General features: G+C 34.9%; 1 protein-coding gene across 6 annotated transcripts in view; it reads left to right on the top strand.

Annotated features, from left to right (window-relative positions):
* Positions 1 to 17,278, top strand: part of PCDH17 (protocadherin 17) — a 95,825-nt gene extending 78,547 nt beyond the window's left edge. For 5 of the 6 annotated variants that reach the window (XM_036011305.1, XM_036011304.1, XM_036011302.1 and 2 more), the window contains one exon: positions 12,174 to 17,278. In XM_036011305.1, coding sequence (XP_035867198.1) covers positions 12,174 to 12,856 — 683 coding nt within the window. In that variant the 3' untranslated portion in view covers positions 12,857 to 17,278. The remainder of the gene's footprint in view (positions 1 to 12,173) is intronic. The other variant, XR_004899868.1, reaches the window with a different exon arrangement.
* The last annotated feature ends 487 nt before the right edge of the window (positions 17,279 to 17,765 follow it).

The following is a 17,765-nucleotide window of genomic DNA, read 5'->3' as shown; positions in this document are numbered from 1 at the left end:
AAAAGAAAATATCTTTTGTATTACTTTTTTCTTTAAATCTGTGTATATACACACATTTTTTAAAATATACATACTTAAAATGCTAATCTGAGCAACACACCCATCTGTCCTTTTGGAGCCATGTCCATCTATGTAAGTAACTTAATTTAAACTTTATATCTTTTTCTAGAGTAATGTTCTATAAATTTAATGAGTATTTTTTGGACATTAGAATGTCATTAAAATATAAAAATGTTAAAAATCATTTATAAAATCTACTCTCTGGGACTCCCAAATCTTATTGGCAAGTGTTGATTACTAAATATAACCAGGAGAGGATTAGTTGCATCTGGATTAACTCTACTTCTGAGAATACCAAAAATGGTACCTGATTCTGTCTACTTGTCTCTAACAATTGAAAACAAATGGAGTGTTAGAAACAGGATAAACAAGAGTATTTAACCTGCTAAATAGATATACATCCCAATACAAATCAGACAGCAGGCATGAGAGAAAAACACTAATAAGACACTCTCGCTTGCTTCTTACACAGAGTTTGGCTTAATAAGCATATTTTCATTGCCTTTCCTTATAGTATTATCAGTTTGCTAGGAGGATGACTTGAATTTTAGATGTATTCATCCATGTCATCAAAAATGGTGTTTTTATTAGAGATGGGGTTAGCGTACACAGGCAATAAAAGCATAAGGAAAACATCCTCTCTAAAGATGAAGAAGAGTAGCATATTTAAATAGTCTTGTGTCTGAAATTCACAGTGTGAAGTTGCTAGAATTTTAAATTTGTTCCTGTAAACCAAACAGCTTTTACTAACTATTGCATGCCAGAGCATAGGTTTCTCACTGCATATAAATCAGGCTCTTTTAGAAGCTGCATTAACCCTTTCACTACTCTAAAGTTATAAGATTTATTAATTAATTCATATGTTAATAATAGCTGCCAGATAAAGTCTAAGATATAGAGGCAACCAACTAAAGTGAGAGAAATGGAAACATTTGACCCAACAATGCAGTAGAATCAAAACAGGACAAAAGGAATAATTAAGAAAAAAAGAAACAAACCTGTAGATGGTGAGGTATGATTTTTCAAGACGCTCGTGGTTTTTCATAATTTAAAATTATAGAGAGGCGATTATTTAAATACAGGCTTCAATTTTAATGAGAGTGGCATCATCTCTGGTTTAAAAAATTCTCTAGGAGAAAAGCTTCTGACCTCCATGTTTCAGATGGATGTATGTCAGGCAGAACATATTTTATTTAAAATATTATCCTCAATAATAAGTAAAGAACTTTGGGTTTTTATATAAACATGGTATTTAAAAGACATATCTGAGGTAGTTTAAACACTATATATCTTGTGGTAAAGTATCTATATTCATACATGTAGATATCTTAATGGACATTACAACCTCATGAGTGGTTTTGAAATTAGTGATTTGTAAGGAGTAGCCTATTCTATCATAGATTCCCAATACTATTTGACACTTTTTTAATTTAATGTTTCTTTACATCAGTTGCAGCATTTTGTTCATGTTCAGGAGAATGAACATTGAATGTATTCTGTGTCCTAAAGGAATGTATAATGAAATGACACACCTCTGTATCAGTTTCTTGATCCTCACAGAGTATAAAGATCTCAGTGAGAGGCAGATAGACTAAAAAATAATGAGTTAGGAGCCAGTGTTATAATATAACTCAGTGGGGAAATGGTGGCATTATCTTCATCCAAAATAGAAATGCTTGTTTTGAAGAAGATTTTCAAGAATTTTCTTTAATTAATTATTCATCTTGATATCCAAAATCAACTTTGAAATGTTTCTGGGAGTCGATACCTACCTTGTTTGTGGCCATTCTCTTTCTCTTACAAGAGTATCTATTATCTCTTCCCTAGATGCTGAGAAGGATGTTTTCTCTTTAAGATTTTCCCTCTCCTGGCTTTTTGAAGGAATTCTTTGATCTTTCAAATATGTAACTGTATGCATTCTTATGATTGGTTAATAATAAAACAAATTAGAGAAAGAAGGAAGAGATAAAGTAGACATAGGAAGAAGATACATTTTTCAAATGCAGATATAAAATGCAAGACTTACACTGTTGCTGTAAAATACCAGTTGAATAAACATACATGAAAACATTCCATAGTTTAGGAGAAGTTTGATGAGATGCAAGCAGACTGGTGGCATTCGGGTCAGAACGACTAAGGCAGTGAATCATGCCAGGGCCTATTTTGCTCTGTGGGAGATATCCTTGTTTGGAGCCAAAACTTTAGATATCTCTTTGTAGAAATATTGATTTAAATACTACTTGCCCTGTGGCTCATCCCAATTTTATATGTTCATAAATGTTGTCTCTTATCTTTCCAATCAATTACCTAAGTGTTTCAAGATTTTTCTGAGACATGCAATAAAATGCTCAGATACCTGCATTAGTCCTCTATGTGCTACATTAAATTCAGTCCTTTATTTAGGGGTATTGCATTCTCTTGTAAATCCTGACTGTACCTTATGTTATCATTTTCTTTTTTGTCATTGCACATATGATGTCCTTTACATACAAAGCTAGTTTTTTAGTTCCTTGTGAAATGAACACTCCTGTGTGACGTTTTATTTTTGAAACCATTCACCTGGATCACCCTCTTCGTGTTCTCCACTATCTGTTGAAATGGGACCATAATTTGAAATGCAGATCAAGCACCACCTCTTATACAAAACCTTTCATAACATTTCAGGCTATACTTTCCTTTGTAGTTTATCTGTGATTAGATGTAAATTTATCATTAGTTATTTCCCCTATACTGGATTCAAACTTTTTTCTAGTTTCCAATCTAAGTGTAAACTCTGGTGAAAGGTCATAACTTTAGTGCCTGGAAGATTTGATGGTGGATGGACATAGGTCCATTTACTACAAATGACACAGTCCTAGCTTCAAGGGTCCCACAGTCACCCCTCACTGCCCCAGTGCCTCTGTGTCACTCCTCACTCAGTGCCCAGCTGACTCTTCTTGCTCTTCCTCCTCCTCTGTTTCATCTTCTGTGCTGGGTGCACCCCCTTTACCCAGCTTCTACCCCCAGGGTCCCCCTGCCTCCACCATGCACCTCTCAGTCGCCTGAGTTTGCCCGTGAGCCCACTGATGCCAGAATGTCCCAACAGCAGCTGCCCAGTTCTTTAAATTATTTTATAGAAATAAAACTTAATATTGATTTTTTTTACCCTACACATTTAGAAGGACATCTCATGAGTTTAAAAGAAATCACATTTGTTCAGATAATCATTTGAATGCTTACAAACATTTTTGGTTTGTTATTTATTTATAACTAATTTAATTTGCATTCCCACATATTAACATGTACTCATGTGAAACATGTAATCAAGTTATTCCAGCTAGAAAAATCCTTATAGTACCTTTGTTAAGTTGTTGATTCTAAGAAAACACTGAACATGAACAGATACAAAAGAGACATTTGAATAAAACTTGACACAGCACCTATTCTACCATATTCATTTTCAAGATGACTTTCCTTGAAAACTACCTGACAAATACTGAGTATAACTTCTTTAAACTAACTGCTGAACTACGCACACCAAATGCTCCCACTGAATCTGAGCTGTGTTTACTCTGGTGGAGTATTTGAGCTATACCATTTTTGCTTGAGATGGTCTTTCAGAGTCCTTTTCTCAAAAATGAAACAAAACAAAAAACTTGTTCCATTAGGATAGTATTGAGCTTAAGAGCTAGTTCTCCTTAGGGTAACTGTTAAGGAAGAGATGACCCCATCTATCTAGGTCTTCACTTCCAAGCATCTGCTGCTGCCCCAGGTGATGGTGGCAACTACAGTGCACTATTAAATTCTTAATGTTAATCTCAGAGCAGTGTGCCATAAGACATAATTATATTTGTGCCATAGATTCCTTATCTATGGTTTAGATTCTCATTTTTAAAATATTTCTGGGGCTGTCACATCACATTTTCTTTTATCATTTTGCTTTCACTCCTTAACATATGTTTTCATTTAAGTTTTCTTTATCTCAGGGCATTACCTATATACGGTGTCAATACCTATATATGCCAAAAAGTTCACTCAGACAGGCAGGTTGTTATGCCCAAAGAGTTCTAAATACTGAAAATTATCCCTGAACATGTACATCTGCGCTGACTAGTAAGTGAAAACTTGTCAAACCCCCAAATACCCAGCTGCAATTGTATTCAGTTGAATATGATACAGGCCAGTGGTCTCTGGTGTCTGAATGCAGCATGGCAATACATTTAGATGCATTGTGCAATCCAGGTGCACACTAGAGGATTAGCACTTCAAAGTTGCATGGTTTGACTATTGATAGCATTATAATAACTTCCTCTTCAGAATGTGCACTCCACCTATTAAAAGCAGATAGAATGGCATTTCAAGACTGAGGTAGAATCTGGAAGCCGCATTTGCAGTGCATCCACCTGGAAATTTGTTTCTTCCTCATATATTTATTATGTTTAGTATGTTTCTAAATTCTGATTCCTTGTGGCCAATTATTAGGAAATAATTTAAGTTCTACACTCTTTTTTTTTAAGATTTTATTTATTTATTTTTAGAGAGGGAAGGGAGGGAGATGAGAGAGAGAGAAACATCAATGTGCGGTTGCTGGGGGTTGTGGCCTGCAACCCAGGCATGTACCCTGGCTGGGAATCGAACCTGGGACACTTTGGTTCCCAGCCCACGCTCAATCCACTGAGCTACACCAGCCAGGGCTTAAGTTCTACACTCTTAACATCTATCATTTCATCAGTATATCAGTGCCAATATGTGAATGTGGCACCCTCATAAAATGAGGAACAAAATACATGATCCCCCTCACATTAAGAAATAAAAGAATCAAAAACTTATTCTCCAATTGTGTATTTGTGTACCAGTTTCATGATTAATAATAAAGCACATAGACCCTGTGGATGAGTAAGAAACACAGAAAATATAATGTAATAGATGGAATGCCACTTAGCTAAAAAAAGTGATTGGTTCTCAAATGCGACTTTTTTCCTTACCCTCCCTTTTCTTCCCTGCATAAGGGATACACCAAGAATATTAAAAATTGTGCTAAAATTAAGGTTGACAGTCATGTGAACACTAGCAGAAAAAAATGTGTGATAAAATTGTAATATTAGAATACTCCTTTTTATAATGACATAGAAAAAAGTTTTGAGACAACTTTTCAGTACTGTCTCTAGAAGTAATATTAAAAATGAAATTTTTACCCCTCTTAGATGGGGTGAAATCAGGTTTATTTTTAACTAATATGCTAGTAAATGGGATATGGAAATCATAAATGGAAATTATTTGAATGAACATAATTGTTAAAGTATAATTTGTATGAAAAGACTCACCCTATTACAACAAATTTCAGAGTTTAAAGGATGGTAAACAGCAGTACATGAATAATAGTCAACATTACAAAAAATACCATTTAAGTTAGAAAAGTGTCAGTTCATAGTATGTGGCAAATTCTGTCAACTTATTGAAAGAAAAAATTTATTAGAGTTTTGCTAGATTGTGTCCTGATAAGATTTCTATTTTAGTATTGATATTTTATCAGATATGTTAGAATATATTTGGATAAATCATACTTTGTTGTGCTTATAGAGAAGTGCGTGTACATGTATGAAGTTGTGTTGGTATGTGGGTGCCAAAGAAGAAAAGGGTAGTGAAAGCAAACTCTCGTCACATCATTAAAACCTTTTAGTAGAAAAGTGGTATAAATGAACTGCTGGTCTAAAGTCTTCACTCATCATTGTTTGCAGGTAGACAATCAGTGATGGGTACCTAGTTTACATACTAGTGTAGAGTTAATCTCCAGAACGCTTGTGCCGGCCATAAATAGGGATGTTTTTCTGCTCCCTGCTTTTCTAGACAGCTAATTAGGTGTTACAAAAGCTTATGTTAGTAAAAAAAGGTAAATTAGAAATAAAAAAGAAAAATGAGAACAAATAAAAAATGAACTACCTTTTATAGAGTTGCCTACTTAGAAACAACTCTAATTTTAAAATGCTGTTAGAAACAGTAGCAACCACGACTCTAATAGAAGAGCACCATTCCTGTTTAAAGCTATTTACAAAGCAGACATAAAACTCATTTTGTTAAGACGTAAGAAGAGAAAATTCTCAAATGTCCTTCTCTCATGACTACAAAACTTTAGAACTTGTTCACTGATGCCCTGACTTAAGGATTTTGCTCTTCACATGTCTAAGCCACAGTTATTTCCTAATTATAAAAAAATTAAATCGAATTCATACCTAAAAATCTAAGGATATAAACTATGCATGTTTTCATGTACAAAATGCAAGCTTCTGAGGCAGCAAGCAAGTTTGAAACTGAGGGGAGGAAATCCTTTGATGTTTTCTAATATTTCCCTAAGTGATAACAAATTAATTTCCAAGTATCTGTCTTTAGGTGGAGCAGTTTAATATGTCCTAGACCAGAAAAGTAAGTTTAACTTCTGATTTGTGATGAATTCTGGCCAGAGAATGAGACATTAGAAAAAGAGGTAGATTTCCTCTTAAGAAATTTTACAGACTGGTTTCTCAACATATTTCCTTTGCAGTGAACACCATGGAGTCATAATACGCAAGGATTGTCCCCCTGACTTTTCCTCCAAATAACTATATTTAGTATAGACTCCCTGAATCTTTGGTAATCCCTGTTGGTTTAAATTGTGTTTTGGCTATTTTAATCTTGTAGATAGCGATTTTTGGCACCTGTCACAAGTGTATTTCATGATATAATCTTTCCTATAAGCCAGGCTTTGATTACTGCTCAGGTCTTCTTTTGTTTTTTTTCATCTTCTTTTTTATTGTTGTTCAAGTACAGTTGTCTCCATTTTCACTCCACCACAGCCCCCCACCCCATCCATCTCTGCCTCCCACCCTTGAACCTAACCCCTTTGGCTTTGTCCATGTGTCCTTTATATATGTTCCTTGATGGACTGTCCTTTATTTTCCCCCACTATCCGTCTCTCCCTCCCCTGGTTACTGTCAGTTTGTTTTTTATTTCAATGTCTGTGGTTATACTTTGCTTGTTTATTTTGTTGATTAGGTTCCACTTATAGGTGAGATCGTATGGTATTTGTCTTTCACTGCCTGGCTTATTTCACTTAGCGTAATGCCCTCCAGCTTCATCCATGCTGTCGTGAAGGGTAGGAGCTCCTTCTTTCTTTCTGTTGCATAGAATTCCATTGTGTTAATGTACCATAGTTTTTTTATCCACTCATTTACTGGTGGGCATTTAGGTTGCTTCCAGCACTTAGGTATTGTAAATTGTGCTGCTATGAACAGTGGGGTACATAGGTTCTTTTGAATTAGTGTTTCAGTATTCTTAGGGTATAATCCCTGCTCAGGTCTTTTGACTAGGACTTTAAGAACTGAAGTCATTGGTTGTCTGCCTGTAAGACCCTCAGGCCTACAGGTGATGCTGGCACCAAGAATAACAGGGAGCCAACACAGGTGACTGATATCCTCTCAGGTTTTGTTAATGCAGATTCTTTCAGGTTTTATTAATGCAGACTCACTCCAAATCCATGCTAACCTAATAATACTAACCTAATAACCATACTAATCACTCAGAAACAATCGGTAATAATATCACACAAGATAATTGGGGCATAAGGAACCTGAGCCCTAAGAGTCCAGATCCAGGCCAGGTCTGGGAAGTGACAGGGCTGGATGGCAGTGTCTTGCAAGGCAGAGTCAAAGGGATGGAAGTGCTCCCCAGGCAGAACACCAGGATATCTCAGGGTGACTCACTATCTGGCCCCAGTGCCCATGGTCTGAAGTCTTCTGCTTTTATGTTTCTTTTGTTGCAAAGTCATGTTGATTTTGTTCAATTTCTCGTAAATATATTGTTCTTAATTTAGATAAGCACATGTTGTTTTCTTCAGTCTTGCTAGGCACATGTTATATGCAGCAGCTTTGATAGGTACCTATTTATGGTGGTTCTGATAGGCACATGTTATTTTGCACAACTTCATTAGGCACACATGGTGTGTGTCACTCTACTGTGCATGCTCAGAAGGGTGCTGTTACCCTTCAGATAATCACCTGTTGCCTGCCACACTGTATTGTGCATGCTGAGGGGCTGTATTATTTCTCTGGGTCATTGCTGTACATACTTCACATACTGCTCTCCACAGTACATATTAGCATTGTTGAAATGGCTATGCATTCCTAATGATAAAGCAACATTACCATATCAAAATCACACTGTAAACATTAACTATGGTAAAGTTAATGGATGATTGCTAAAATCTAATAATTTAAGAGAGGATAATTTGATATGTTGCTTAAATATTTTTTTACATACACAATGACAGTTCTTGTGAAGATATTCTTGTGGCACAGAATAATTGCTTACCTACTATCTCTAAGATTAAGGTATTAAACTGTTTCGTCTATGTTTAAAAAATAGAGAAATCTTTAAGATATGTTAGCTAATGGGAATATGTAGATTTCAGACATCTTTATGTCTAAATTAATTTACATTGTATAAAATCAGAGATAGTTACTGATCCAATCAGAGATTTTAAACAAAAAAGTTATATATATATAGCTTTATATATTTTATATATATTTATGTTTTCCTTCATATTATGAATATAGAATTTTCCTTTGTTTTTTATTGATTCACCTGTGCTTCGCTTAAGGCAATTACTGATAGCTAATTTTCAGGAATGCACTGGCTATGCATTTGAGTTTTTAAATTTTGTCTGGATTGTACCCTGGATAAAGCTCAATTTTATCACACACCCACACAAATAAAGATCTGTGTTTGTGTGTGTGTGTGTGGTGTATGGTACAACTGAGCTGCAGTACTGTAGTCATTTGAGTGACTTTATATCATTTGAAAAATATCATAAATTAAGGTGCAACATTGAACCAATTAGGATGACTGTTTTTAGGTCCCTCCCTGTGGAACTGATGTAATAGTCAGATGGGTCTATAGGTGTATAGAAACTAATTTTAACACCAAACAAGCATTAAATTCATCTGAGTGTTGCAGGATCCTTCACAGAATCATACATTTTAAAATTTGAACACTGTAAATGTTCTCTGTAGGCAAAACTGTCTACATTTCCAGCTGTTGGACTTCAGAATTGTATTCTCTTTGCAATCTAAACATGCTTATCTCTCAGTTTTTCTCATCTGTATACCATTTAGATTATGCCATCTTTCTGGCAGAGGGTGCACTTTGTTGAAGTGTAATCATGTTATATTAAGGAAAGGATGAAAATGAAGGTACATAATTTTCTTATAATCCCAGATTGGTCCAGAAGACAAAAATAAATCTTGGATCAACTATTTTTTACTTTGACTTTTCTGTCCAGGGTCTCTGAATTTGTTTTCTGATACATTAATTTATCAGAATCTCCATAATTTGGTAGTCTCCATAATTTGCTTTTTGAAAAAAATATATAGCTTTTAATTCAACATATCTATTCTGGGATCCATTTTCTCTAAGGTGCAGAAGAAGTTTATCTAGCTTTATAGCTCCAGGGCTTGAGAAAACATTCCACTCTATTTTTTTTATTATACACACATAGGTTATTGAGGGGATTTGAAAATATATAATAAAAAGTACACATGACAGAAATCCTCCTAATACAAGACCCTTTATAAAACCCCTCCCCCTTATTCTCTCCTCCTTCCCTTCACTTACCTTTCCTATTTCCCTATTTTTCTTCCATTTTTTGTCTATCTTGTCATTCATTAAATAACTACCTTTGTTTCCTTTACATACCTACCTACTATTTATTTATGTATGCTACTTCAGAAATAATTTCACTCTCATAAATTCTCATTTGACGCTTGACAGTTATTGTTCAGTTTATGTTCATAGTTTCAGCTGCATGTACCTAAGTGTCCATTCGATTTTCTTCACTGTCTGTGAACTTCTGCCATCAAAATTACAGTCTAATCGCAAGGTGAACAGCTTATAATGTATCATAATCAATACTGAGAATTTGCTCCCTAGGATGTAACATAAAGGAGTCAAGTAAAAAGCTGCAGATTTTCAGCAGTAAAGTGCAAACAATCATTTCATATTGATAGTTTCAAATTCAAGGTCGATTTGCACTTTCATGTATCTGCATTATTCTATCACTTTTACTTTCTTCTTAAATTCATATTGAATGTATTCAGTGCTAAGCTATCCAAATGGCTGAAATTGAAGGCCAGTCAGGATTGGAATATAAAACTATGTCAGTGTGTTTCAAAGACAGCATATGATTTGTAAACGATTTAAAAAAATCAGCTCTAAAAGATTCAAAAGTATCACCAAGTGAAATAGATGGTAAAGTGTTCTACTATATTTTTGAAGGGCAAAATTGGATGAACGAAATGATACATATTTTTTCTAACACCTACTGACATGGATATAGAGGTAATTTTTATGATTCCTATTCAGAATAGGTAAAGAAAATAGATACCAGATATTAAACTTTTATGGATTTTTAAAAACTCACTTTAAGTCTATACAGGAATGCTTCCTAGAAAAATTCATGTGCCTTGATTCTTCTGCTTTTGTTTGTGTCCATTTGTTTAACAATTTTCAAGTCAGATAACATTTGAGTTTGTGGGTGAAAGTTCTGTTGGACACATTTCAGCATTCTTGCCTATATTACATAATAAACTTTAATATAGTTTATTTACCCACAGGTAAGTATACTTTTAAAAGCATGAAAAAAACTGAAGTATAGGCAAGTTATCTAAATACTTTCTAAATATTTCACAAGTGTCAGTGATAGATGCAAATGAAATACCATAATATTTTTGTTGTCAAGCACCATTTTGATAACTTTCTAAAAAATATTAGTCTCATAGGAAATTATTTTATCCTAAAACCTCCTGAGATAAATCAGGTTTATTTTTTCTTTGTTGGAGAGGGAATTATTGATATGTTTTAAATATGAACACATTTTATTTATGACTTTATAAAGTAACTATATAAATTTATCAAAGCTACTAAATTTGCTGCTTCATGTTTTAAATATCTCTCACATGAACTTTTTTTCCTTGCACATGACACTGTAAATTTGCAGGGGTCTTCTCGCATCAATTAAATGTCAATCCCAAGGGTTCCTAAATGTGTAGGGAATTCTATTCCCATCACATACAGGTAAATTGTAAATATCCTCTCCTGGAGAAAAAAGCCCCTGACTTAAAAAGGATCATTAAACGTTGAAAGGAACAACTATTTGTAAATGTAAAGGACAACTAGGAAGATGTAGTTCAAAGTCATATTTTAAAATATTGGGGTCATGGGAGTATGCAGCTGTTGTCACAATGAAGGAGTTTTCTTTCATATTTTCTTGTTCAGCATCTTCAAAATAGGGATCATTAAAGAATACTTTATTTAGAATCACTAAATGCCTATTGCAGAAAAGAGAAGCAAATATTCTCACAAAAAAGCATTATCATTTAAAATAGAGATCATGATTTGTCATTCATTTGGAACTATATATGTTGACTAAATCCATTTCCACCTACTTATACCACAAACAAAATGCTAAAGAGAACTGATGACATGATACATACCCATATCTAATAAAATAGGAATGTGCACTTTTTGACAAGCTTTTTCATAACACATTCTGATAGCAAATTCTATTTGCTGCTTTCAGTAGGAAAAGTAGACTTTTAAAGGAAATCTTTTATTTTATGACTGTCACCAAAATAACAATTACGAGCATAAAATATTTTTAAAGGGGAGCTTAGGACTTGTTACAGAAGTTTGCAATCCAGTTTTTGTCCTCTTATTTGACTTGAAAAATTAATCCTGCTAATCCTTTTTGAAGTGCACTATTTCCAGGAAGAGTTGTACAGAACAAAGACTAACTGAATATCCCCAGGAAATTAGTTTACAGTGATCTTCTATTCTACTGAGAATGATTCTCCAATGGCCACTTTTAACTTCTTCTCAGGCTATGGGAATTCGTTAATATCTAGAGAATAAACTTAAATAAAACCATTGTCTCAACCAGCAGGTTTATGCAACCATCCTGAAATGTTTTAATTATTGTTTTCTTTTCCTTTTTTAATTAAGAGACCAGAGGTCAAGCAAGTCCACTGAGAGCTGAGCACAGCCTTGGTAAAAATGTAAAAGCAACCCTAATGATTGGATTTGCTGTTTTCTCTTTTGTTCTGCAGAACCAGAAGAGTGTGTTAATTGCACAGAGGAATGCCGAGTGCTTGGTCATTCTGACAGGTGTTGGATGCCACAGTTCCCTGCAGCCAATCAGGCTGAAAATGCAGATTACCGCACAAATCTCTTTGTACCCACAGTTGAAGCTAATGTTGAGACTGAGACTTACGAAACTGTGAATCCCACTGGGAAAAAGACTTTTTGTACATTTGGGAAAGACAAGCGAGAGCACACTATTCTCATTGCCAATGTTAAACCTTATTTAAAAGCCAAACGTGCCCTGAGCCCTCTCCTCCAAGAGGTCCCCTCAGCATCAAGCAGTCCAACCAAGGCGTGCATGGAGCCTTGCACCTCAACAAAAGGCTCCCTGGATGGTTGTGAAGCAAAACCAGGAGCCCTGGCCGAAGCAAGCAGCCAGTACTTGCCCACTGACAGTCAGTACGTGTCGCCCAGTAAGCAACCAAGAGACCCCCCCTTCATGGCTTCGGATCAGATGGCAAGGGTCTTCGCAGATGTGCATTCCAGAACCAGCCGGGATTCCAGCGAGATGGGTGCAGTTCTTGAGCAGCTTGACCACCCCAACAGGGATCTGGCCAGAGAGTCGGTGGATGCAGAGGAAGTCGTGAGAGAAATTGACAAGCTTTTGCAGGACTGCCGGGGAAATGACCCTGTGGCTGTGAGAAAGTGAGGGTGGGGAGCATTGGCATTTTCTTGTCTCTTCTTTGATTTAAAAATGGTCCCTTCTGGTGACAACCTGGTTTATAGGGATGAAGAGAGACCAATGCTGCTTTAAGGCTTTGAGTGAACATCTGAAGTGCCCACAAGTATGTTCTTTTCACTGCTATTTCTTTTTCAGAGATAACAATGGTTTTGTTTTGACCAAACTTACATTAGGACAGAATTAATAATTCTCAAAGAGGAAAAAGAAACGGAAGAAAAAAAGGAGAGAAGAAAAAGGAGGATGAGGAAGCAATTTACCTTTTGACAATCTGTTAGGAAGGTATGCAGTGTGAGAACTGAAGTATTTCTGATCACTCTGAGACTATCCTCTGTGATTTATGCTGACTTAACTGTTTACCTATAAACCCCAATCAAAGCAGGGTCATAATTTGTGATCTGTGGTGGATTTCTAGCAGTTATCACAGGTTTCTACTGAAAATCCCGAAAAGACCTTGCAGTAGTCCAAGCTACACCAAACATTAACACATATTTGTGGTAAACATTTCTGTATAAAGTTACCTGCCACACATATAAACACAAAGAGCATTCCATAACATTGGTTGAAAATTAAAAAAAAAATACTTGGTCATTTGTAAGACACTTCATGTCGTAAAAAAGTTAAGTGTAAAAAAAATATAGTCCATTTTGTCCTGCACACACATAGACTAATTCACTTCATTAAAGAAGAAGAAAATTGAAAGATTTAAAAATGCCTCTTTAGCATTTTAGTGTCCGACAAACATACACATAATGGTGGATATATTTTTAATTTGACCTAGAAAAGTTCTGAAAAATAGTTACCATTCAGTAATAATATTCAGAGAAAATTAATATGATTAATATGTTTTACTCATTTGTGGACACTAAAATAGCTCAGGAAAGTGAAAATGTCTTAGACATACACAAATCACATGACCATTTAAATGTGCAAATGTAAGAAGATTCAATGTGTTTACATCAAATGACATATTTTTATTGATTTATTGCAGATTCAGTGCATATGAGCCAAATTGTTGAGTGTTTAAGAGCTATATTGTGTATTTTATTAAATTAATATATAGTTGTGTTGCAAAAATATTTGGGCTTATATTGTAAATGGCAAGTGTTGCCTCGGTAGCTGTCGAACTCTATGAGTTTTGTTTTTTCCTGCTTCCTTTTCCACATGGAGTGTGGGAAGCAGTGCCTCAGAGCAAAGTCTCTTGTTTAATGTATAGTCTACCAAGTACTACAGTACATAATCTGTTCAAAATGTGTTTGAGTGAGCCGATGGAGCTATCTGAAAGGTCAAAAAATACATCCGTCAGTCATGGTTATGTGCAAGTCCTTGTAGAAGCTTTTATTAAAGTCATGCTAAATCGCAAGAATTACATTTGTACCAGTACCTGAAACTTCTCATGTTTTCTCAATAACATAAAGTTTCTGCCTATGTAGATATCATGCTGTTGATTGGTTCTCAAAAGTATCTTATGTGGTTTAAGATGAGTGTTCCCATTTATTTCAAAACCATGAAAAATGCTTTAATGCATGTGTGGTACCAGCCCTAGTTACTTGCATTGTGTAGTGTTTTTCAAGAAGTCTAGGTCTTAACAGGATGTTTTTCATTTTTCTCAATGCTCTTCTTATTGCTATTTGTGGTGGATTTCTAGCAGTCATCAAATGCTTCTACTGAAAATCCCAAAAAGACCTTACAGTAGTCCAAGCTACATCTTCTTTTTATTGGTGACCTTTGAGAACAATACACCTTCTATTCCTTCATTTTGTTGCACGTTTTCTTGTGTCTTATAGCAACTTTCAAACTTACTTCCATATGAGGCTAGGAAACCTCAAATTTCAGGAATTGGAAAAAATAAAATTAGCACTTGCAGAAGTAGTAGCAGATGGGAAAATGCCTTGATTGACATATTCCTTCAGTGTTAAAAATTTTTGGCATTTTACAGCTTCGTGATAAACAGCTTCCAGCCCATACCTTAGAAAATGTGGTGCTGAGTTAAATAAAGGCTGTTTGTGCACTGGAGCAAAAAATGCTTTATTTGCAAACTGGTGGAGAATTCTGTGCCTTCTTTTCTGGCCACCCAGCCAGTGTAGAAACAGCATAAATGTCATAAAATCCTTATATTAAAAACAAAAACAAGAGCAAATACAAACATTGAACTGAATTAAGTTTTGTAATTTTAAACCTCAACAAATCCAACTGAAAATATTTCTGTCAAATGCTGTCAAGACTTTAGATTGTACCTCGTTTGAAAAACTGCTTTGAAAGGAAGAGTGGACAACTCCCATCAGCCTTATTCTCTCAAGAACTGTATTTGGTTCCTAGTAACAGCCTTTCCAAAGCTCTACTCTTGTTTTTTTCTTTTTATTATTATTCTTAAATGTTTAAATTAGAAAAGAAGGGATCTTGTACAGTGAAACATAATTGACTGTCTATATTTTGGACAATTTATGTATCTGAAATGTGTTGTCCCTGTTATATGATGTTATTTTTTTGCCAGGAGACTATAGGTTGATTTAGCTTGGTAGCAGAAATTTGATGGGAAACCAATTTCTGTTTAGTTTTACCAAGTGTTGCCTCTCTCTTACTGGACATATAGCCACTTAGTGCAACCTAAGGCAGTGTATAAGTGAAATCAACCAAGAGAGTAGGGTTTATTTTTAAAACATTCTTAACTTTCAGTAACCAGTTGTTCAATTTAGTATATGTGTCTGAAGACTTTAAAACACTATAAGATTTTAAGAATTGGTTGTGCCAGTGTGTGAGGGATTTACCTTTAGGCTCTCTGTCACCAGTGATTTACTAGTGTTAGCTGTTTAACACATTATCTGTATTTAGTAGTGATTATTTATTTACAAGTTGGTGGTAATTCAGCAGTCAGGACTCTAAGCTTTTATAGTTGAGTTGAGGGAATCTCGCTTTTATTCATTTGGCTGGCAACTGCCTTTATCACAGACCTCTGCTGCTTGGCTTCTGTGGAAGTTTATGAGACACCAAAATCACCCTTTTTGGAAGCAACTTGCTCTAAGGGGTGATACATGATCAAAAGAGATGTTTTAAGGGGTTTCAGCATAATTCAGAATGTGAAAAAAAGTCTTAATTCACATCCTTCATTTACAAACCCCTCAAAAAAGCTGCCACACATTCAAAATGAATAATTTGATACTTTTTCTTTTAGGTCTTTAAATAACTGAAGTCAAGCACAGAATAAGAATTTATAGAAATTTTTGTAAAGAAAGTCAAAGTTCTAAAAATTGTTTACTGATGAACTAAAAATAAATCAGTAACAAAACTATCTTTTCATTACATGTTAATGATGAAAGATCCTTTCATCATAGTGAAAAGCAGTAAGAATCAGTGTTAGTTATACCTATACCAAAGTAAACATTGAAGAGACATTTCATGCAATTTCAAACAATACTTTCATATTATTTCTTAACCTGACATACTTATCCTTATTGCAGGCAATATACAAAGATTGGCTCACCACTCTAATAAATTAATTGAATTCCTGGTTGGGAAATTGACTTGTTGTGTTTTCCTAAATTAGCTGAGATCTTGTAAAACATGACTTCCTTTAACAGATGTAGGCACTGCTCAATTGCAAAGATGACACCATAAAAATAATGCCATGTAGTAATAGAGCAGTATGCTTTATTAGAACCAGGTTAAACTGTGTTGCCTAAAGGAGTAAAAAATTGCTGAGGTCAACAGGTAAACTGAGGTCTGGCATAATATATGCCACTCATTATTGTCTAATTACATTATTTTGACAACAGACAGCATTTATCAGAGCATTAATTCCAATGAGAGTTTGGCTATCACGATGTGTTGTTTTGAAACATAACTGAACGAGATCTGATTAACGTCTGACTTTCCCGGCCCCAGTTTTTGCAGGTTGGCTATTCCCATACATCAGCTCCATCACACCATAAGGTTCTTAGCTGCACCAAGTGATTGGTGAACAAGGACAACAACAAAAGCAGCATACATTGTATGGATTTATCACAATGCTATTGTTTAATGGCTATGTTTAATGTGACCTATCTGGAAAATGAGGACTCCAAATAAAAAGCTATTACTAATTGTGGCATTGCATTCCCTTGAATTCATTAACACACAAGTAATGTGTTACCCACACTGTACCACAGAGACCCCAGTCATAATTGTTTTGGAAAGTAACTGCAGCATCATGATGGTTTTTGCTAGTTATGTGTTTGTCAGTTAAATAAGATTTTTTAAAAATTTATGTACATATAATGTCACTAGGTCCTCACAGAAGTGTGTTAACAATCATTTAGAGAGTCCAGATAAGTTGGCTAGTCAAATAATTACCTGGGAGTCATAGCCTAAAGATACTTGTGGCATTTAATATTTATAATTAAGGATAATTTGGTACAAGATCCCAAAGGACTTCAGAAAAGTCATTCTTATAAGCCCTCTCATAATCTTACATGACTTATAAAAGTACATGTTTATAAATGGCATTTTAAAATAAGTGCATACTTATCATGGAAAGTTAAAATAATAAGCCTCTCTCTCTACTCACTCAACATTTACTGCATTTCTGTCGTGTGTTTGCCCTGGGCTGCTATGCCCGGGAGTAAAGAGTACATGAGAAGTGATGTGTGGGCCACAGGCTGGTGAGAGAGATATATAGGCAAGTTTTAATACACATTACTGTTTATCAGCTGGATTTCATTGTTTGCAGTTTCCTGTTACTCCACAAACCTCACTCTCAATAGTGGCATCTCCTAAGTTATACATCAATGTAATATTTTGCTCTTTTAGATTTTTTCCTTTAATTTTACTTTTCTTCTAAAAGCATAAATTATATCAAGTAAAGTGTTTTAGAGTTACTGGGATAGACCAAATAGCTTGTCTA

Source organism: Phyllostomus discolor, chromosome 11 (genome assembly GCF_004126475.2).
Source record: "Phyllostomus discolor isolate MPI-MPIP mPhyDis1 chromosome 11, mPhyDis1.pri.v3, whole genome shotgun sequence".
Lineage (NCBI taxonomy): Eukaryota > Metazoa > Chordata > Mammalia > Chiroptera > Phyllostomidae > Phyllostomus > Phyllostomus discolor.
Note: the sequence above shows the minus strand (reverse complement) of the source record. Positions and strands in the feature narration are given on the sequence as shown.